The sequence below is a fragment of the Quercus robur genome, chromosome 3, assembly GCF_932294415.1.
Source record: "Quercus robur chromosome 3, dhQueRobu3.1, whole genome shotgun sequence".
Taxonomy (NCBI): Eukaryota; Viridiplantae; Streptophyta; class Magnoliopsida; order Fagales; family Fagaceae; genus Quercus; species Quercus robur.
The window spans coordinates 19,690,427-19,708,901 of record NC_065536.1 but is presented as its reverse complement, the minus strand read 5'-3'; the positions used below and the strand labels follow the sequence as shown (position 1 = coordinate 19,708,901).

Genomic DNA, 18,475 nt, shown 5'->3' with positions numbered 1-18,475 from the left:
GCAACTGGGCAACGACGATGAAGATCAATGATGAATCGGCGACGTTGAAGATCCAAAATGATGAAGATCGGCGATGGCGCGAAGCAGAGAGTAGACGAGGGAGAGAAAAAAAAATGAGAAGGAAAGAGGAAGAAAGAAGAGAAGCCGGAGAGAGAGAGAGAAAAGAAAGAAAAAGGAAAAAAAAATTTAATAGAAGAGGAGAGAGAAATTTAATAAAATAATATTTTTTTTCTTTTAAATGTTATGAACAGTACACATCTATTTATAGATGTACACTGTAGCAATGGAGCTAAATTTTTTAGATTTAGCTCCACTACTGTAGCAAGGTTTTTGTGTTTGTGAAGCTAAATTTTAGCATTATAGCATTATAGCTACACTGCTGCAAATGCTCTAATGAACAAGCAGAACTTAACAACAGCAAAAAAAATACAACTTAGTGGAATATAACAGGTAGCCTTATTCTCTAAGTGATTTATTTGGCTTAACAGTATTGAGGAGCCATTTGGTTAGATGTTTTGGGAGTTTAAAAAAGCATTTTCCAAACCCAAAACTATGTTTTGCGACCACAACTCCTCATAATTTTTTCAAATGTTTATTTTAAACTTAAAACACCATTTTCCAACAACTTGTACAAACGCACGCTAAGCCTCCTTTCTAAATTATTGTTAAGGACACTCTCCATCTACCACAAAAGACTCTGTTCTTAGATTGAATTCTTCACCCCTTTACAAAACTCAATTCAAGCTCAGTTCACATCCAGTCTTGATCATTTTATTTTATTTTTGGATTCCCAATCTGATCATTTGTGGCATTGCATCCTTAGTTTTTTATATGACCATCAAGAACTAATATTATAAATTTCTGCAGCCAATGTTAGCTTCCAAAGAATGACTGAAATTGTTTCCCTGAAATCTTCGATTCCCCATTGATTGACCTCCTTCCAAAGAATAGTCTTTTAGTCAAAGAACACTCAAAGAGAGTATGGTCTGACTGGTCTTTACTCTCAATGAAGTTTCTACATATCACACATGGAGTGTCTCCACTGTAACCACTTCTGATTCAAGGTTTTTTCTTTCATTTTTTTTAAAATACAAATCTAGTGTCCAGCTAGTGCAATCCATTTATAGTGGTCATTGGCTTGAAATATGAGGCCAAAATATATTCACAAGATATGTGCATTAAGAGGTACATGTTAACCTCAAGGGGTTAGCTAAGTGATTCCTAAGGCCTCATGATATCCATGAGATCTTGGATTCAAAACTTCTTACTGGTATCTTGAAACCACCTCCAAGGAATTCCTTCCTAAAATAACTTGGTGTGTGTGGGATAAAAGGACTGCATACACCAAAGGGAATAATTCAAAAAAATAAGTGAGATATATATTAGTCCCAACCTATTTCAAATAGGCCAAGCCCGCAGGTTCAAAGTTTCCTTGCATTTTGTTGGATTGATGAAGGAGACAAATAGAAGAAGCTTATAGATGTTATTGTCAAGGCAACCTACAAAGGATTATTTTAACCTTCAAGGTAGCTTAAGCACTTACAAGTTGCAACTTTATAAGCAAATATTCAGTACTCACTCCTTCACAATAGAGTGCACCCTACTTGCATAACATGTAGTGGTTCTCTTATGATTCATTTGCACCACCTAGGTTGGATTCGGGTTCAGGTTCAGGTTAGAAAGCTCAGTTACATGACTTGCATCTTATACCTTGACCTTGAAAGCTGAAGTCATATCCGGTTCCCCTGAAGAGGCAAAGCATTCTAAAAAATTTTACAACTAGGTTTCATGAATTTCCTGGCACTTTCTATCTGCTCGAACAGTTTCTCAATAGACACTAATTCAGCACATCAAGAAAGCAAACACAATACTGTATTTTCATTACTGATTCATGGAAACCAATTGCAGACTTAACAAGAATTTCAATTCTAATTGTACAATAACTATTTGATGTCCAATAAATTAACATTCAAAACTCTATTAGTTTGTTTGGTTACAGCCATTCAAGTCCAGGAACAAATGATTTTTCTTTTCTCAAGTAAAAAGTGAATCGCATGGAGTGAAAATGACACCATCAATTTGCTAGAAAGAATTTTCTATTCTCTCTCCTACTCTCCAATAACTTTCCCTTGATCAATAATCATCCACTAAATTTGAAAAAGGGCTCAATTCACTTTTGTATAAAAAAACAAGCTCATCTATAAATATTGAAAGAAAAACAATAATATCTTCTTTTGAAACCAGAAGCTTCCAACATAACTTTACGAGACAATCAACCAAATCTATTTCAACTTGCATTAAAAATTTCTCTAAATACATCATACACATACCCATCTGTCCCTTTTAAATGCCCCACAACCCATTATCCAAAAAAGAAATAAAGGAGTCACTACCACCAATATTTTGGTCATCAACCACTAACCCCACCACTGATACTAGAAGAGAAGCACATCCATTCAGCTTTGGAAAATTCCTTCCTGGACTTGACTATGGCAAGGACATCAAGTGCCTCGGGTTTTTTCTTCCAGGCATGAGAAGCACTCCTAGTTTGACGAAACTGGGAAAAAGAATGAACAGTTACTCTGACCTGATTGTTTCTCCATCAAGGAGTTAGAATCTACACTATAAAATACTCATTGTGATGAGTAAAAGCTGGACTAATACAGGAATTTGGGACCCAGAGGCACACTGGGAGTCAAAGACGGGGCACGTGCAATTGCACATTGTTGTTGGGGTCTATGAAGGGGTGTTTGATTCGGGCTTAACAAGTGTTGGTGCATCCGGTTGATGTGTCCGAAAAATTGCAGAAGCAAGCGATATGGGCATGATGCAGAGAGCCTTGGACTGAAGGAATTGCATGGCAGCTCCTACATCTTCTTCCATCAGCTTTGCTACTTGCTGTTCTGTGCCATCATTTGACCACTTATCCCAAGCTTGTTGATTTGTTCCACCTTCAATGCCCTCACCCTGCATTACACGCATATCAAAAGTGAATACATAAAAGCAACAAACATGAAAATACTAGAGACAGAAGGAGGCAGACAATTTATTGAACCATTTTTAGATTCAGACAAGAATGGCATGTCAAAAACTTTTATATACAACAAAGTAGGTCATGCATAATTAAATGCAAATACTGATTTAATTAATCACCTAAACTGTTAGAATTATGATCAGATCCACTCTTTCCTAATAACAATGTATTAAAGTAGCAAAGCCGATGACCTTGAGTTCAAACCATATCTTTAAAATGTTAAAAATCTCAAGTGTTGGGCCGCATTTATTAAATGTTTAAATTAACCATTTTCTAATAATTTAAGCTTTTGGTAGTATCATTATTTATCAAAATTGAAATACCAATGTATGTTTCATTGTAGGTAAATACCAAACTATAAAATCTGTGCTCATAGTACAAGTAGGTATCAACAAGCAACAAGAAAAATAATACAAATGAAAGAATACCAAATCAGAAAAACAAGAATTTGAAGTTACAGCTCTTCCAGTTTGTTACCTCAACTGATGAAAGGGGTACATCAGCTACAAGCTGAGCTACTGCACCGGCTCCACCCAATCGGCTCATGCTCAAAACCTGTGTCAAAATGTCAATGGAATCAGATATGTATTAAATGAAGAAACATAAACCAACAAGAAAATCAAGAAAAATAAAATTAGTCAATTACAGAATCAAGAAAGTGGTAACAGTTCACATCCTTTCCTATTTAATAATGACCTCATTGCAGACTGAAGATTCTGACACCACAGAAGTTACCTCATGTTTGACATTGTCACTGCTTTATATAAAAAAGGCTTGAAATTCTTCAATAATGTCTGAGATAGTCAACATATTTGGGACCTACCTTGTAATAAAGGCATTCTAAAGACTATGAAAGATTTTACCACTCAATAGTTAGGAAGTTGGTACAGGTTTTTGAAAACAATGACAAGTTCAATAAATGCTCTAATTATGCGTGGAAAAACGGATTGTTATAGACATCCAGGAGAGCTGTATCTTGTCCAGATTCCTAACAATAATTGAGGCTTAACCAATCTCAGAAATTATTTGAGAAATATTAAAGAATACAGTGGATCTTCTCTAGATAGGAATTTCATTTTGATTTTTAATATCAATACCTTGACTTGGAGCCTTAGAAACTTCACATAGTCCACAATTTCGTCGAGCATTGCTGCCCTATCCGTCTGCACAACATATTATTGGCTATCATTGTATGTAAATATATCTCAAATGCAACACATATTTCTAATATGGCTGAGAGAAAAAAAGAAAAGGAAGTAAAACTTCCTTGAACTTTTCTTGTGAGGTATATAAAATGAATCATGAATGTCTATAACATCTACAACATTTACAGTTACAGTCCAACTACTAATGATTTTATCTTCCGGCCAATCATCACTAATTTCAAACTGTTAATCACACATTCCTAGAATGCAGTGTTTCACTGCCAACAGATAGTTAGATGTTAATTACCTTCATGGCAATTTGGCACCTAAGAATTATGTCCACCTTTAACTTTACAAGAAAAGAGAAAGAAAAGGAACCACATCCTGGAAATTTCTTGTGAATTTAATTTCAGTAATCAACTTATGAATCATATGATGATGTTTTAACCCCATTAGTATGAATCTGTAAAAAAAACATAACAATTTAGCCAGATAGTCCTTAGCATTTTTGGAAAGTTTGCACTGAACTCTTCCTGAAGTCAGGCAGATCATCTCTTCTATAAAGAATGATGCTACCATACCATACGATTGACAGAGCACTCTCTACATGCATATGCAAATTATTCGATTGTGTCAATAGTCAGGGTCAAAACTCGCACATCTGAGCTAGAAATTTTAAACATAAAATCTTGACAAAAGAAGCAAATCATTTTTTCCTGTAAAAGTATCATTTGGTTAAGACAAGATTGTTTCCAGAACATGCTAAAATAATAACCTAAAAAAACACATTTATGAAAGTGAGCCTCATTAAATTTAAAATGCCTCTCTTTTTCTTTTTTTCTTATCATTAATTGTATTTGCTTAGTTAAGTTCTTTATCAATAAGAGTAACTAATCTAATATTTCTCTAAAACCAATTGCAGATAACATTTTTCAATAAATAAAAAGCGAGGCTATAAATAGCTGCACTGAGAAGGCACTAACTTTGTTGGCACTGGGAACCAATTCTTGCAAAGCCTTCATTCTTTCCGCAATTCTTTCCCGACGTAACTGCATAGAAGAGAGAAGCAAAAGTTGGTATGTCATAATGAATCTTTGACTTAGATATATTGTTAATATCATCAATATTACTAATATTGTAATATCAATCTTAATACTGTGGAGCAACATAGTAATGCATATTGCTGTAGAATAGGGATGGAATTAACCTTCATTATGTGTCATCACTAACTTCCAATCTTTATTCTTTAACCTTATTTGCTTTTCTTATTTTGCATTTTATATTTATAAACCTCATCTTAACATATAATACCTCAGATTAAAGAGGAACCGTGGGACACCACCATTTGAAATAAGTTTAGCATTTTTCAATTACTACAAGCAGTTAGTCAACCCCGTACTTATGCTAACAGTGAAACCACTTTACAGTCTTAACAAAATTCCACAAGTGAATAACAACCAGCTCTTTGAGGATGACATCTTAGAATTATGTTCCATCTTAAATGTGGTGGAAATTGTTGCTTTACTTATACTGATTCTTGACAAAAATGAAACCTAACATTGAATAGTTCTCTTAAAAACAGCAATCAAATTTACCCGTTCAGCAATACTGTGGGGATCTGTGGCTTGCCCTCGTCTTGCACGCACCCTTGGGCGGATTCCAGGTGGATGTGGTGCAGCAACACCCGGCCCATGTGTTGGTTGGCTATGGAACTGCCATATCAATAATAGAGATTGTGTCAAATAATAAATAATGGTAAACATGAAAAGTAAAATGCAAGAAAATCCACCAAATAAGACCTACAAGCTTCATAAAGCAGAAATTCCAGGAAAGCCATCAACTTATCAACGTGAGAACATTATATATATAATAAAATTCACGGGAGACTCAAAATCAGTTGATTAAAATACATGACGAATCCAAAGGATTGGAAGATACTTGAGTAATTATATTAGCAATTTAACTCTTTATGTGTATAGGCCGGTGTTATTGGTATCATGTAGTCTAGTAATGTTCATGGCTGATCAAAAGACATCCATCCCTAGTTGATCACTAAATGGTTGTCAAATTAATGCACAAAAACTGAAGTATTGTATTCTCATGAAATCTCACATTATTAAAAGTCAAATTACTTGTAAGCTTCATCATAATATTCCGGTTTATATTTTTTATTCCATTGTGATTTGACATCATCGAATCAATATGATTCTCTCTAGACATTTCAAAACATTCTTTCAATTATAGATTTTAATCAGGTTCATATAGACATACCATGGTGGACAGCCATCTTAGGGAATCAATAAGCATGTTCATGTTAACTTTTTGGGTAATATCCCATCACATGGTTACACTAGGAACAAAGAAAAAGCAACAGAACATTTTGCACAAGGTTTTGCCTTGAATTTGAATATGGGGCATCCAATTGCTTTGGAATGACCAAATCCATTATAGGACCAGTCAAATTCAATACAATCTCACACAAGAACATATTCAGCCACTTTCTTAATACTTGACCCAAAATCCCAGCAAAGAAAATGCATTTGCAAGCTAATATAAGAAAAGTTAGTTGCCTTCACATTCAATTCAAATTAAACTAAATTTTGACTCTTTTATTTATATAAATAAAAGTTGTACCAATCAATTAAAAATATTGAAATATTCAAAACATCAAATTGAAGACCCCAAATTTTGGCAAGGAAGTGCGCAAAATAGTATACACCATAGAGTAGTTTGGCTGAACCAATCTTAAGTCCTCCTTAAAAGTCAAACATTTGGCCTATTCCATTTCCTAGGACTCAAAGAAAATTGCAATATAGTCAACCTAAAAAATGCGCGTGCTCCCACGCGTATTGAAAATTTCGGAGGCGCGTAGAGGGTGCTCCTAGTCTCATCAACCTTTTTAATAGTGATTGACAATGAATACCACTACAAAGTCCCAAAAGGACCAAAAAGTCCCTCAAAAAGTATATGACATAAAATTTCACAGCCCCACACGCTTAGAAACCTCACACGTGTAAGAGACCATTCCGTCACTTTCCACTAGAAAAAGAGAGGTCCCCACGCTCCCTCTAAGCGCGTTGAAAGCACAGCCAATTATTAAAACTTTTAAAAGCAATAATATTCTTTCATAAATATAACTATTCAACGACCATACCCGTATAAAAGGATTTTAAAAGATAAAAAGTATGTTAGAAAATAAATCTCCTTTTTCAGAGTGAATAAAATATATGAATTTGCTTTTATGGAATAAAAGAGTGACTATTTTTTAATAATAATATAAAGAATTTGGAATTCAGGCAAAGCACCATTAATTCTTGATTTTTTTTTTTTTTGGGAAATTATAGAATTGTTATTATCATTAGTAAAGTGAAAATGTCATATTCTTGTGCAAAGTGAGGATTGACCAACATGCGAGATGCTTCTTACAAACGCATCGAATATAAACATTACTACAAGACTACAAAACTTTGTACTCTACGCGACACATGCCTAGATTGAATCTTTGATCTTTTGTATGGCTTTTGGTAAAACATCTTTTCAAACTCGAATGGGACTAAAGCACCCACCTATTAATTTATTATTTTTAACAAAGTCAATTCCTAGTGAGATTGGAGACTTGAACTTAATTTAATCAGTGAATTGGCACCCACTTTTTCATTATTTTGCTTTTTAACTTATCTTGATTATTTTTTACAACTTTTTTATAAGTAGACCTTTTCAAATACAAGTTTATATTTTACCCAACTTTAGGCAAAAAGCCAAATTTCCGCATATCAAACGGACACGGCCCCTTTGGTTTGAGTTCTTAAAAACAATCAAAAGAATTTATTTATTTATTTATGTTTTTGGTTATTCCAATGATGCACGATTCATGCTCTTTTAGTTTAACAAATTATAAAATTAATGTGAGATTTTATTGAAAGTTAGTATAATTATAGGTGTTAGGTTGATTGATATTGTGAGACTTTAAATTTTAAAAATGTCGAGATATCTCAATTCCTATTGTTGGAGAAATACAAAATTCACATATTTTTAGGTACTACCATATTTTGTAAAGTTTTATATACGTGATTCAATCATCACCTCTCCCTCCCCGTTACCTACCTATCTCCAAAAAATAAACTAACAATTTTTTAAACTCCTATACCTACCTATCTCCAAAAAAATAAACTAACAATTTTTAAACTCCTATGTCTTGCACTTACCGGTTAACATTCCTTATTAGGTCATACTAACCATAATTACCGCATGAAGTGGTTTATCATCATTAATTTTACATTAAACACTCAAAATCTTTAAAACTAATACCTAATTTCTTAGAACCTATCGAATTTTATAATCACCTTCCTTAAGAATTCAAATAGATAGGCCATGAGTCTTTTTAATAAAGTTTTAATAAAAACATTCCAGTGTTTAAATTCTCTTTTATATATATATATAAACTAAGGAAAATCTAAAATTCTCGAGAGTCAAATCTTACCAACCGAGCATTACGAAATAAAAAGTTGATGGTTAAAAAAAGAATTTGGGGGGAATTGGGTTCTAACTTCTAAAGTAATTACCTGGTGTAGTTGGGATGGAGGTGGTGCTGTTGGCCGGAGTGACTGAGCTTGCATTTGTCCAAACGCAGGAAACAAACTTGTCATGTGCACCGAATCTCTTTCCTGCCACAACCAAAGTACAAAACACTAAATTCTCCAAACCCCATCATTTTGCAAACATATACTCTTTAACAAAGATCCACCATTATTATTTTTCTTTTTCTTTTTTATCATGGTAGATAACGCGTAAAATTAAATTACTAGGAAAACAAGGGAACAAATTTTCAAATCCCCAGCTACAAACTTAAGTGAAGGGAAACATGGGAAGAGTCTTTCACATCTATACCCAAGAGGATAAAGAAATGGGAATGTCAAATTCACAGCCAGATCACAGCTGAAAGTTTATGAGAGTTTTCACGTAAAACCCGGTAAAGGATTTCAAATTTTATGAGCAAAAGAAAAGGCGAATAATAGCAGTATTTTCTTTTAGCAGCCAAAATATCCAGCTTCCATGGTTTTCCTCGCTCCTAAGAACCCAGTATATTTCCCAAATATGGCATAAACAATAGTAAAGAGCCCCCATTAATCCCATATTCCCATTCTTTCTTTACACCACAACTTTGTCCTCTCAGACAAGTCCAAAAATGACAACCCAAAAGCCAATTCAAACAGGCAAACAGGTTCATCTCACGAGACCATCACACCCCCATGAGACACTGAGAGAAAGAGCTCTCTATCAACATGAAAATCCTACCCTCAAACAAATACAAAATGACATGAGAGAGAGAGAGAGCTCTAGGGCATGACAATTTTACTTTTACCAAAAAGATACAAATATGACATGTCAAAAACAAGGGTGTCTACCGTGTAGTCCATTCGGCACTCCCCACTAGAGAAAGAGAGAGCAAGGACATGGAAGTTTCACCTTAAAGTTACAAAAAATGACATGCCATGTTGCTAATCCAACTAAAACCAAGGGACTCGGACTCTCTGGGAGTCAATCTCCAATAATCCAATTGACACTTCCAAGTCCCCAACTCTAGAAAAATAGAGAATGGAATAGGGACAGACAGACAGTTCCACTAACATGACACTTTTAACCTCACACAATTAAAAAAATGACATGCAAATCCTACCACCGAACCAAGACCAAGCTAGCTAGCTAGCTAGCTCTAGCTATAGCCCAATCCCCACACACACCCAGAAAAGAAAAGAGAGACTTACATTGATTCCATGAGTAGCAGAAGAAGAAGAACCATTATTAATATGACTGTTACTATGATTACCATCAACAACCTCTTCTCTAAACCTCTCCTGCCTCAAAAACCCACCATGCTGTTGTTGTTGCTCTAAGTTCAACCCCAAAGGTGGTGCCATACCCATCCCTAAGTTCATCCCTCTCAACCCGCCACCGCCACCACCACCACCACTCCCACCACCACCATCTCCACCACCACCACCACCACCACCACCACCACCAGACCCCAACTGCAAAACCATGGGCATGGACCCCACTTCTCCACCTCCATACCCAGCTACTGCTGCTGCTTCACTGGTTGTATATGTAGGCTGCACAGCCAAGATCTGCTCAAAGAAATCATCACCTAAGCCCTCTGGCGGATTGCCCGCCATAATATCTATCAGTATTATCACCCACAAAAAGAAAGAGAATTCCAACCAACGCTACTCTTATACTCTATAAGCCTGTCAGAAACAGTAGGTTTTGCAAGGCTTTGGTATATTTACTAGGTTGTGTGTTTTTGCTATGTGGGTTTGGGAGGGAAGTTTGTGAAGTGATGAAATTAAAGGTGGGGGCTATATGGGGTTGTGGAGGCCGAGAAAAAGTGGTGGTGGTGGGTGTTGGGGAAATGGGTGGCAGATCCGGAGCCCGATAACCCGGAAAGTGGATTTGGGGTTCCAAGAATTAGTGTTTTTGTAAATGGTTTTTCTTCTTTGTTTTATAATTTGGTACTGTCTTAAAAGAGAGAGAGAGAGAGAGAGAGAGAGAGAGAAGTATGTTCTCTGGTTGTGAAAACGCTCGGTATTTTAGCTGGGGAGTGGGTTTTTTTGGCTTTTGGGTCTGACTTGTGAGTGGTTTCTCTGCTGTGTTCTGTCTGTGTGTGTGAGTGTGTGTGATAGATATATGGTTTTAAGAGAAAAGAGAGACACAGATACAGACGAATGGGAAAGTTGGATTGTTTTTCTTTTCTTTTTCTCTTTTTTTAATTTTTATTTTATCTGTGCGATGGAGTAACAAATAGAACCACCCGCTTGTAAAGAGCGTGATGTGTGTTTTTTCTTCAATTATATTTTGTATAGTACAAGGCAGGTTTGATAAGAGATTTCTAATAATGTTATTTATATTTTTTAGAAATATATATAAATGAAAAAATATGTGAAAATATATGTAATATTATTTAAATACTGAAAACTGTTGTTTAAACAACGGTAATAAATGGGTTCTAATATATTTAAGACATGATTGCTAAGAGCATTCACGTCTACATAATATTTCCTAAAAAAAATTCGTATTATAAATTATTGTGTAGAATTTATATAGTTTTAAAAAAATGACTCACAATAGTCCATGTATAATTATGTAAATTTACAAATTTTCTATAGTAATTCTATAAATTTACACTAGCATTATTCATTTTACATTTAATTGTTTTTTTTTTCTTTATGTATTTCAACAATGAAGGAATAGAGTCGACAATGTTTGTTATATGTGAAGGAAGAGAAATAGTTATAAAAAATCAAGAAAATTAATATTTTAATGAAATATAGTGTAAAATAGATAATTTTATGTTCAGTGTTTTGAAAAGTGGGCATGTATAATAGAAAAAGGTAAATTTTTATGCTAAAACAGACAGAAATTTTTGCACAAGCTGATGTGAATGCTGTAATGCTAAACAAATTTAGGCTAATGCTAACCAAGTTCAAGACTTTTCAAAACTAACCAATTTGGCTTCTAAATCCAACTAGAACCCTAAACCGTTACTTATTTTTCTCATCTCTCTCACAGTATTAATCAGAGATCAAGTTGAGCAATTTTAAAAATTCTTGGACTCAACTAGTATTAGCCCAAGGCTTAGGGATGTTAACTTTATTTTACCCTATTTTGTAAAAATCCTGCTGAATTTTTTTTCATATGCAAATATGGTAGGATTTGAACTGAAATGTTTTAGGAATAAGTAGGATTCAATCCCAAATCTTCTGTCCAAAAACTAAAAATTTCACCGATTAAGCTAATTAGAACTCTCAAATTTCTTTTGAAATTTTTTTTTTTGTTTTTTTGTTTTTATTTTTTATTTTTTTTTTGAGCACTTTTTGACAATAATTTTTGCTCTTGGGCTAAATAATTTGGACCTCTCTCAAACTTATTTCAATTTCTCTTATAATTTTTCATTTTATGTTACAAATCAATTAATTATGGATGTGGGGGCCGGATAATCAATAAATTATTAAAATCGTGTTAATTGGGCCTGTGGCCCATCTGAGGAGGTAAAACCATCTGAAGAGGCCCATATCAGGTCATAAGGGTAACCAAAATGAAACGGAGAGTAGATATCACATGAGGTGAGTTCAGTATTCGTCCGAAGACAAAATCCTTCTCAGCAGTATGAGTCCGAGGACGACCTGAACGCCACATTATTGCAAACACACCTCAGAGCTACATTACCACTGAAGGTGTGACATGGGACCAAGGATAAGAATGAAAAGCTAAACAAATATCTTTAACAATAGCTGCCTCCACATTAATTGCCTCTCAACCAACTCTCTGACCGCATTAATGTGGAGGTGATGTCTGAATAGTGATGGGGCAGCCTTACAGCTGCTAGTTGGAGGTTCCAAGAGGTGTTGGATGGGGGAGATTCTAGCCTTTTGCCCTTAATTTTTAAAAAATTTAGCAATATGCCCCTATTTCGAAACTATATAGGGATATGCCCCTGTTTCGATACTCGATTAACTTAAAATTGAGTTTCAATGAAATACTCGATTCATAGAAAATCGAGTTATGCCGAATAAAACTAAAAAAAAAAAAAAAAAAAAAAAAAAAAAAAAGCATGGAACTCGATTTTAGGGAAGTCAAGTTCCAAAACGTCACTATAAGGCTTAAAAACGCCACTATAGGGCCCCTTGAACCTGGTATGGGGACTTATAAAAAAATTTTGCAGGAAAACGCCGCTATATGGCCCTAAAACGTCACTATAGGGCTTAAAAACGCCACTATAGGGCTCCCAGAACAGGGCGATTACACTAATAAAAAAATTTTGCAGGAAAACGCCGCTATAGTGATTTAAAACGTCACTATAGGGCTTAAAAACGCCACTATAGGGCCCCTTGAACCTGGTATGGGACTTATAAAAAAATTTTGCAGAAAAACGCCGCTATAGTGATTTAAAACGTCACTATAGGGCTTAAAAACGCCACTATAGGTCTCCTTGAATATGGCGCGATCACACTTATAAAATTTTTTTTCGCATGGAACTCGATTTCCTGAAACTCGAGTTCCATGCAATTTTTTTTTCTTTTTATATATTTTTTAAAGTTTGATCGGGCATAACTTGATTTTCTACAAATCGAGTATTTAATTGAACACGATTTTAGGATAATCGAGTATCGAAACAGGGGCACACTCCTATATAGTTTGCAAACAGGGGCATATTGTCAATTTTTTTAAAAAATCAAGGGTAAAAGACCAGAATCTCCGTTGGATGGGACAGAAGGGATCCCCCGAACCCAACTTACACGTGTGTGGTGAAGATGACACCAAGAGGGCAGTATATAACATGGAAGAACACATTGAGAAGAAATCGGAACTTGAAAACAGAGAGTATTTAGAAGAAAATCTTATGAAATAAAGAACTGAACTTATTTCAAGGAGAAATTGATCGTGATATCAATGCTAATCTATCTATAAACGTGAAGTTTAATCGTTTTTTTTTTCAGAGTTAACCTAGTTCTTTGACATCCACGCTCTACAAATTTATTGTTTGGGCCTTTAACGTCCGAACCCAATACGAATTTGAGATCGTTACAAATTGAGTCCTTACAATGGATATTACAAGAGTTTAGTAACTCTATGATATCCACTGGATTCTTTTATTAATAGAATTAGCATTTATATCCACCCTCTACCATTTGTTGTAATTAATAAGTAAACATATTTCGTGTCTTACTTCTATATCCACCTCCGTCATTCATTTTCCATATTTACCTTCGACATTTATCTAAAAGAAAAAATGGTAGAAAAGATTCTATATCTTATGATATTTATACCACACTATTATTGTTTTTCCTCACAATAATAGAGGATTTAAACTTTTTTTTTATTCAATTGTTACAATAAATGGAAGATGGAGACTTGAGCTCACATTCTCCTCATAAGTTACAAAACTTTTGGCAGGGAGGATTGGAATCTTGATTCTCCTAATTGAGATAAGCGAGTAATACCACTAACTACAAAGCTCTTAACGTAGTTAATTTTTTTTTTCTTTTTATTAGAGAATGATGGATTAGTTATTATAAAGAATAATGCTAAAGATACAAATTATTTTATAAAAAATTTTACAAACTGCTAATATAGTAAGTGATTATTGGTAAATGAAAAAGTGATATTTATGATAAGTCTAGATAAAAACTAATAAAAGGTTGGTCACATCAACATTTTTGTAAAAATATTTTAAAATAATTTGTGCTTGTAGTATTACTCTATTATAAATGGCTTATTTTCAGTAATATTATATATATCATCCTCCATTTTGAAGAAATATAATAAGCTATTAAATAATATAATAACATGAACATGATGTACAATTAATCTTAAGCAAAACTCTTACGAATATCTATATATATATATATATATATATATTATATTCTTATGTAGTTGATATAAAATTAGTACTGTACGTTTTAGTCTTTCTTATAAGAGCTTGGCAACTGGCAAGTTGCACCATATCCTTTGCGGTAAGAGTTGAAAATTGCTAGTGCAATAAACAAATGGCCATTATAACTTATTTCCCGTAATATAATAAGAAAATACATGATATCACAAACTCACAAATAATAATTTTATGAGATAATTGAAAGTTAAAAATATTAAGGTCATTGTAATGCCTCTTGCACGTGATTTTGAGACGTTCATTCCCATCCGTTGCTCTAAAACGTGTTTTTAGGCTTTTAGCTATTTTACATCTCACTGTCTGTAGCACCAATTACTTATATAAAAATAAATAAATAAATAAATAATCCCGAAACATCCAATGCTCTAATCATCAGTGACTTCTCCAAGAATATTTTTCAGAGTGATTACTAAGAAACTTAAATTATACAAAATTTAATAAAAATAGAACTTCATATATTGGCCAAACACACACACACACACACACACACATACACACACAAAGACATAAATTCTTACAATTTCTTTTTTGAATTTTCTTATTTTGAAATCTTTGCATGATAGTCTCATTATCAATGCTACAAATTACATTTTTTTTTTTCAAAATTTTAGTTCCATAAAAACTTTCTTAGGCTTTTTCTTTTTGTTTGTAAGGACTTAATATATTGTTAAGGATCAAAGTTTAAAGAAAAGTTTGACTACAAACTAAATTGTAACCTAAGATTACAACTCTCACTAAATAAATTAATATGGTTATATATTTTGAAATTTTAAATGTTAAATTTTATCTTCTTTATATTCTTAAAACACATGTCAAATTTAGTGTCAATCAAAAGTTTTTTACTGTTTAATCTATAACCTTATTTTTTATGTATAATTTTAGACAACAAAAATTCAAAATTTAAAGAATTGAGTGATGACATAGCTATTTGTAAGGACACAATTTGTAATGACCCAAAACGATACTGGGTTCGCACGTAAATAGGCCCAAACAATATAATTTGTAGAGCGTGAGAGTTAAGAACTAGGTTAACTTTTTCGTAATGAAAAGATTCATCCTCACGTGTCTCAAAGGCCCAGAGCTGGCTCAACGATCGCTTTGGTTTGGTAATCGATACAGTTCTTTTTCTCTTTACGTTCTTCTTCTTTAGTCTATGTTTTTTCTCTCTCTTTTTTTGTTCTGATCCTCTTTTGGCATGTTCTTCTTTCAGTCTATATACTACCCTTTGTGTTCCATCCTCACCACACACGTGTAGGTTGGGTTCGGAAGATTTCTTTCTGTCCCATCTAGCACCTCCTGGAACTTCCTATGGGCAGCTGTAAGACTGCCTCCTTACTGTTCAGGTATCACCTCCACATTAATGCGGCCAGAGAGTTGGTTGAGAGATAATTAATGCGGATGCAACTGTAGTTATAGATATTTGTTTGTCTTTTCTTTCTTACCCTTGGTCTGTTATCCCATCTTTAGTGGTGACGTAATTCCGAGATCTGGTTGTAATAAGACCGCGTCCTGATCGTCCTCGGACGCATACTGCCGAGGAGTATGGCGTCCTCGGACGAACACGGAACTCTACTTTCGTGATATTGAACATCACCCTCCCTCGGTAATTAACCTTATGACCTGACCTGGCCTCCTCGGATGGATGTGCATCCTCGGATGGGCCGCAGGCCCAACGATCCTGACCTTAATGGGCCTGTTGATTGACTAGCCCCCACACTATTAATATTTCATCTTTTTGAAATTTTGCAAATATGGAGGATTTAAGAAGAAAATATAATCCAATGATAGATTTGCCTAAATTCACATCTAATAAAAAAATATTGAGTTGAGTTGTAGTCTTAATCTACAACAAAGTTTGTTGCTAAATTTTGTCTGAAGTGTAATTATTTTGAGCCTAAAAAAATTTTGGGTGGTCCCAAATATTTTTTTAAGGATAAAAAATCATAAAATTTTTAAAATTTACATATGATAATTTTTTTTTTCCAAGTTAGGGTGATCCTGTGACCACCATGGATTATACATGGAGTCGCCAGTGCTAATCATGTTGAGTTTTTTGCATTTTGCTAGCATCAAAAAAAAGATATCCATAGTAGCATATCTATATCTTAAACACCATTATTTTAGAGTAAAATTTGGCTACAAAATTGGTTGTAGTCTAAGGCTACAACTTCACTTAATATCTTCTTATTGGATGTAAATTTCAACAAATCCACTATTAGATTACATTTTCTTCTTATATCCTCCATGCTTGCAAAATTTCTAGAAGTTCAAAATCAATAATTATGTCTAACTATTAGATTTCTAAAATATGTAGCAGTGTTAATTTTTTTTATTTTTTTTTTAAAAATTGTAGCCTTAGGCTACAACTAATTTTGTTGCCAAACTTTGTCTATTAGCTTATTATACCCTCAATTATTTTTATCTCACAAAAAGAATAAAGTATAGAACCGGTATAGGGTATATTGTTAAAGTTGTAACATAAAATAAAGTAAAATAAAGAAGATTTAAATAGAGTGATATAAGAACAGAGCATGAGATATAGGATGTATTATTAAAGTAGTAATATAAAATAAATAAAGTAGCTTTTTGATAATTAAAAATGCAATTTTTTTTTCTTTGTGACATATTTGGATGTGAATGCTTTTGGTGCCTATCACATGAGAAAGTTTCATATATGCTGATTTTAAACAGCATTCCTCTCACTAATATGCGGGTCCATAATATGTCGGTGAAAGAAATGGTGTATAAGACTGGCAAAAGAGATATCATCCCCTGTTAAAGAGAAGGAAAGAAACACACTTTTTTTTTTTTAGCTGAACGAAAGAAACACACTCTTAAAGCGCGTGTTTGGTGTTGTAAACAATGCAAGAGAAAAGCCATTACTAAGTTACAAATTTGCAATCTTTGTTACTTTTTATTTTCTTTTCTTAAAGTGGTAATATTTTTTTTCTGTCACCAAGTGCAGCTAGTGGTCGTGCCCATTCCTTATTACTAAAATTAGAAAAAAACTTATGGTGCGTACGAGGGTGCATAATTCCCGATACAACCCCTCTCAATTCATTCCTCTGGAAAGTTCCACCCAATGGGGCCACACTAATCCTGCGGTTAAGACTTATTAAGAAAGTATTATCAAACTTTACCCTCAAATGATATTGCCATTAAGTGGAAGGTTAAAACTTCAAAAGTTTGTCATCTTAAAAGTATACTCAAAAACCAACCTTTCGCCTCTTCTTGTTTTTTGTTTTTACTTTGCATATTTATTCGGGCCAGTTCAAAAATCAAGAACATAAATATGTCGGCTCGAGACAACTAGGTCTAATTTTAACGAATAATATTGTGAGTATAATATTTTTTTAAATTTATTATTAATTCTTGTATAGATCCATCATTTCAATCGTTTTATTGATTACCATTAATAAATTGTTTTTGATAGTTGTAACTTCTAAGTATATTGTAAAAAAAAAAAATTATGGCTCTAACCTTATTCATTTTCAATGGCATAAGGCCTGATCTCTAACCAATATAACCTGTTGGATCGTGCTCTAATGCAAAGGGGTCTCTATTTTATAGCAAAGGACATTAAAAAAACAAAAATCCCTGTTATAAAACAATAACAAAGGACATAAAAAGAAATTAGCAAAAATAAACCTCTATAATCGAGCTTGAGCGGGGTAGACCAACATTTGTCAAATCAGAACCCAGTCTAAAACTTGACGATGCCTAAAGAATCTTGTCCAAGCTTAGCCATGTTACCTTGCAACTGGGCTGTACGGACCACAAGGCCCATTGCCACTAATAACCATAGTTGTAAAAAGAAACGGATTGAGTATTGACTAATTTCCACACAAA

The 18,475-nt window shown here is 33.7% G+C and overlaps 1 protein-coding gene across 1 annotated transcript; it reads right to left on the bottom strand.

Annotated features, from left to right (window-relative positions):
- Window positions 1-2,260: 2,260 nt before the first annotated feature.
- LOC126717425 (transcription factor UNE12-like) lies at window positions 2,261-10,854 on the bottom strand. The gene is made up of 7 exons (XM_050419171.1): window positions 9,945-10,854; window positions 8,742-8,843; window positions 5,775-5,891; window positions 5,163-5,228; window positions 4,132-4,197; window positions 3,512-3,589; window positions 2,261-2,967 (listed from the first exon to the last, which is right to left on the bottom strand). The coding sequence occupies exons 1-7, from the start codon at window positions 10,350-10,352 to the stop codon at window positions 2,737-2,739; spliced, it is 1,068 nt and encodes a 355-aa protein (XP_050275128.1). The 5' UTR covers window positions 10,353-10,854; the 3' UTR covers window positions 2,261-2,736.
- Between the last annotated feature and the right edge of the window lie 7,621 nt (window positions 10,855-18,475).

What these genes read in the sequence shown, in the direction of transcription:
- LOC126717425 (XM_050419171.1), bottom strand. Translation starts at nt 10,352, where the DNA reads ATGGCGGGCAATCCGCCAGAGGGCTTAGGTGATGATTTCTTTGAGCAG. An exon ending in TGGTTCCCAGTGCCAACAAA is followed by an intron (nt 4,198 to 5,162) that starts GTTAGTGCCTTC and finishes TATGTTGTGCAG; the next exon opens with ACGGATAGGGCAGCAATGCT. An exon ending in TTCTAAGGCTCCAAGTCAAG is followed by an intron (nt 3,590 to 4,131) that starts GTATTGATATTA and finishes ATTTTGACACAG; the next exon opens with GTTTTGAGCATGAGCCGATT.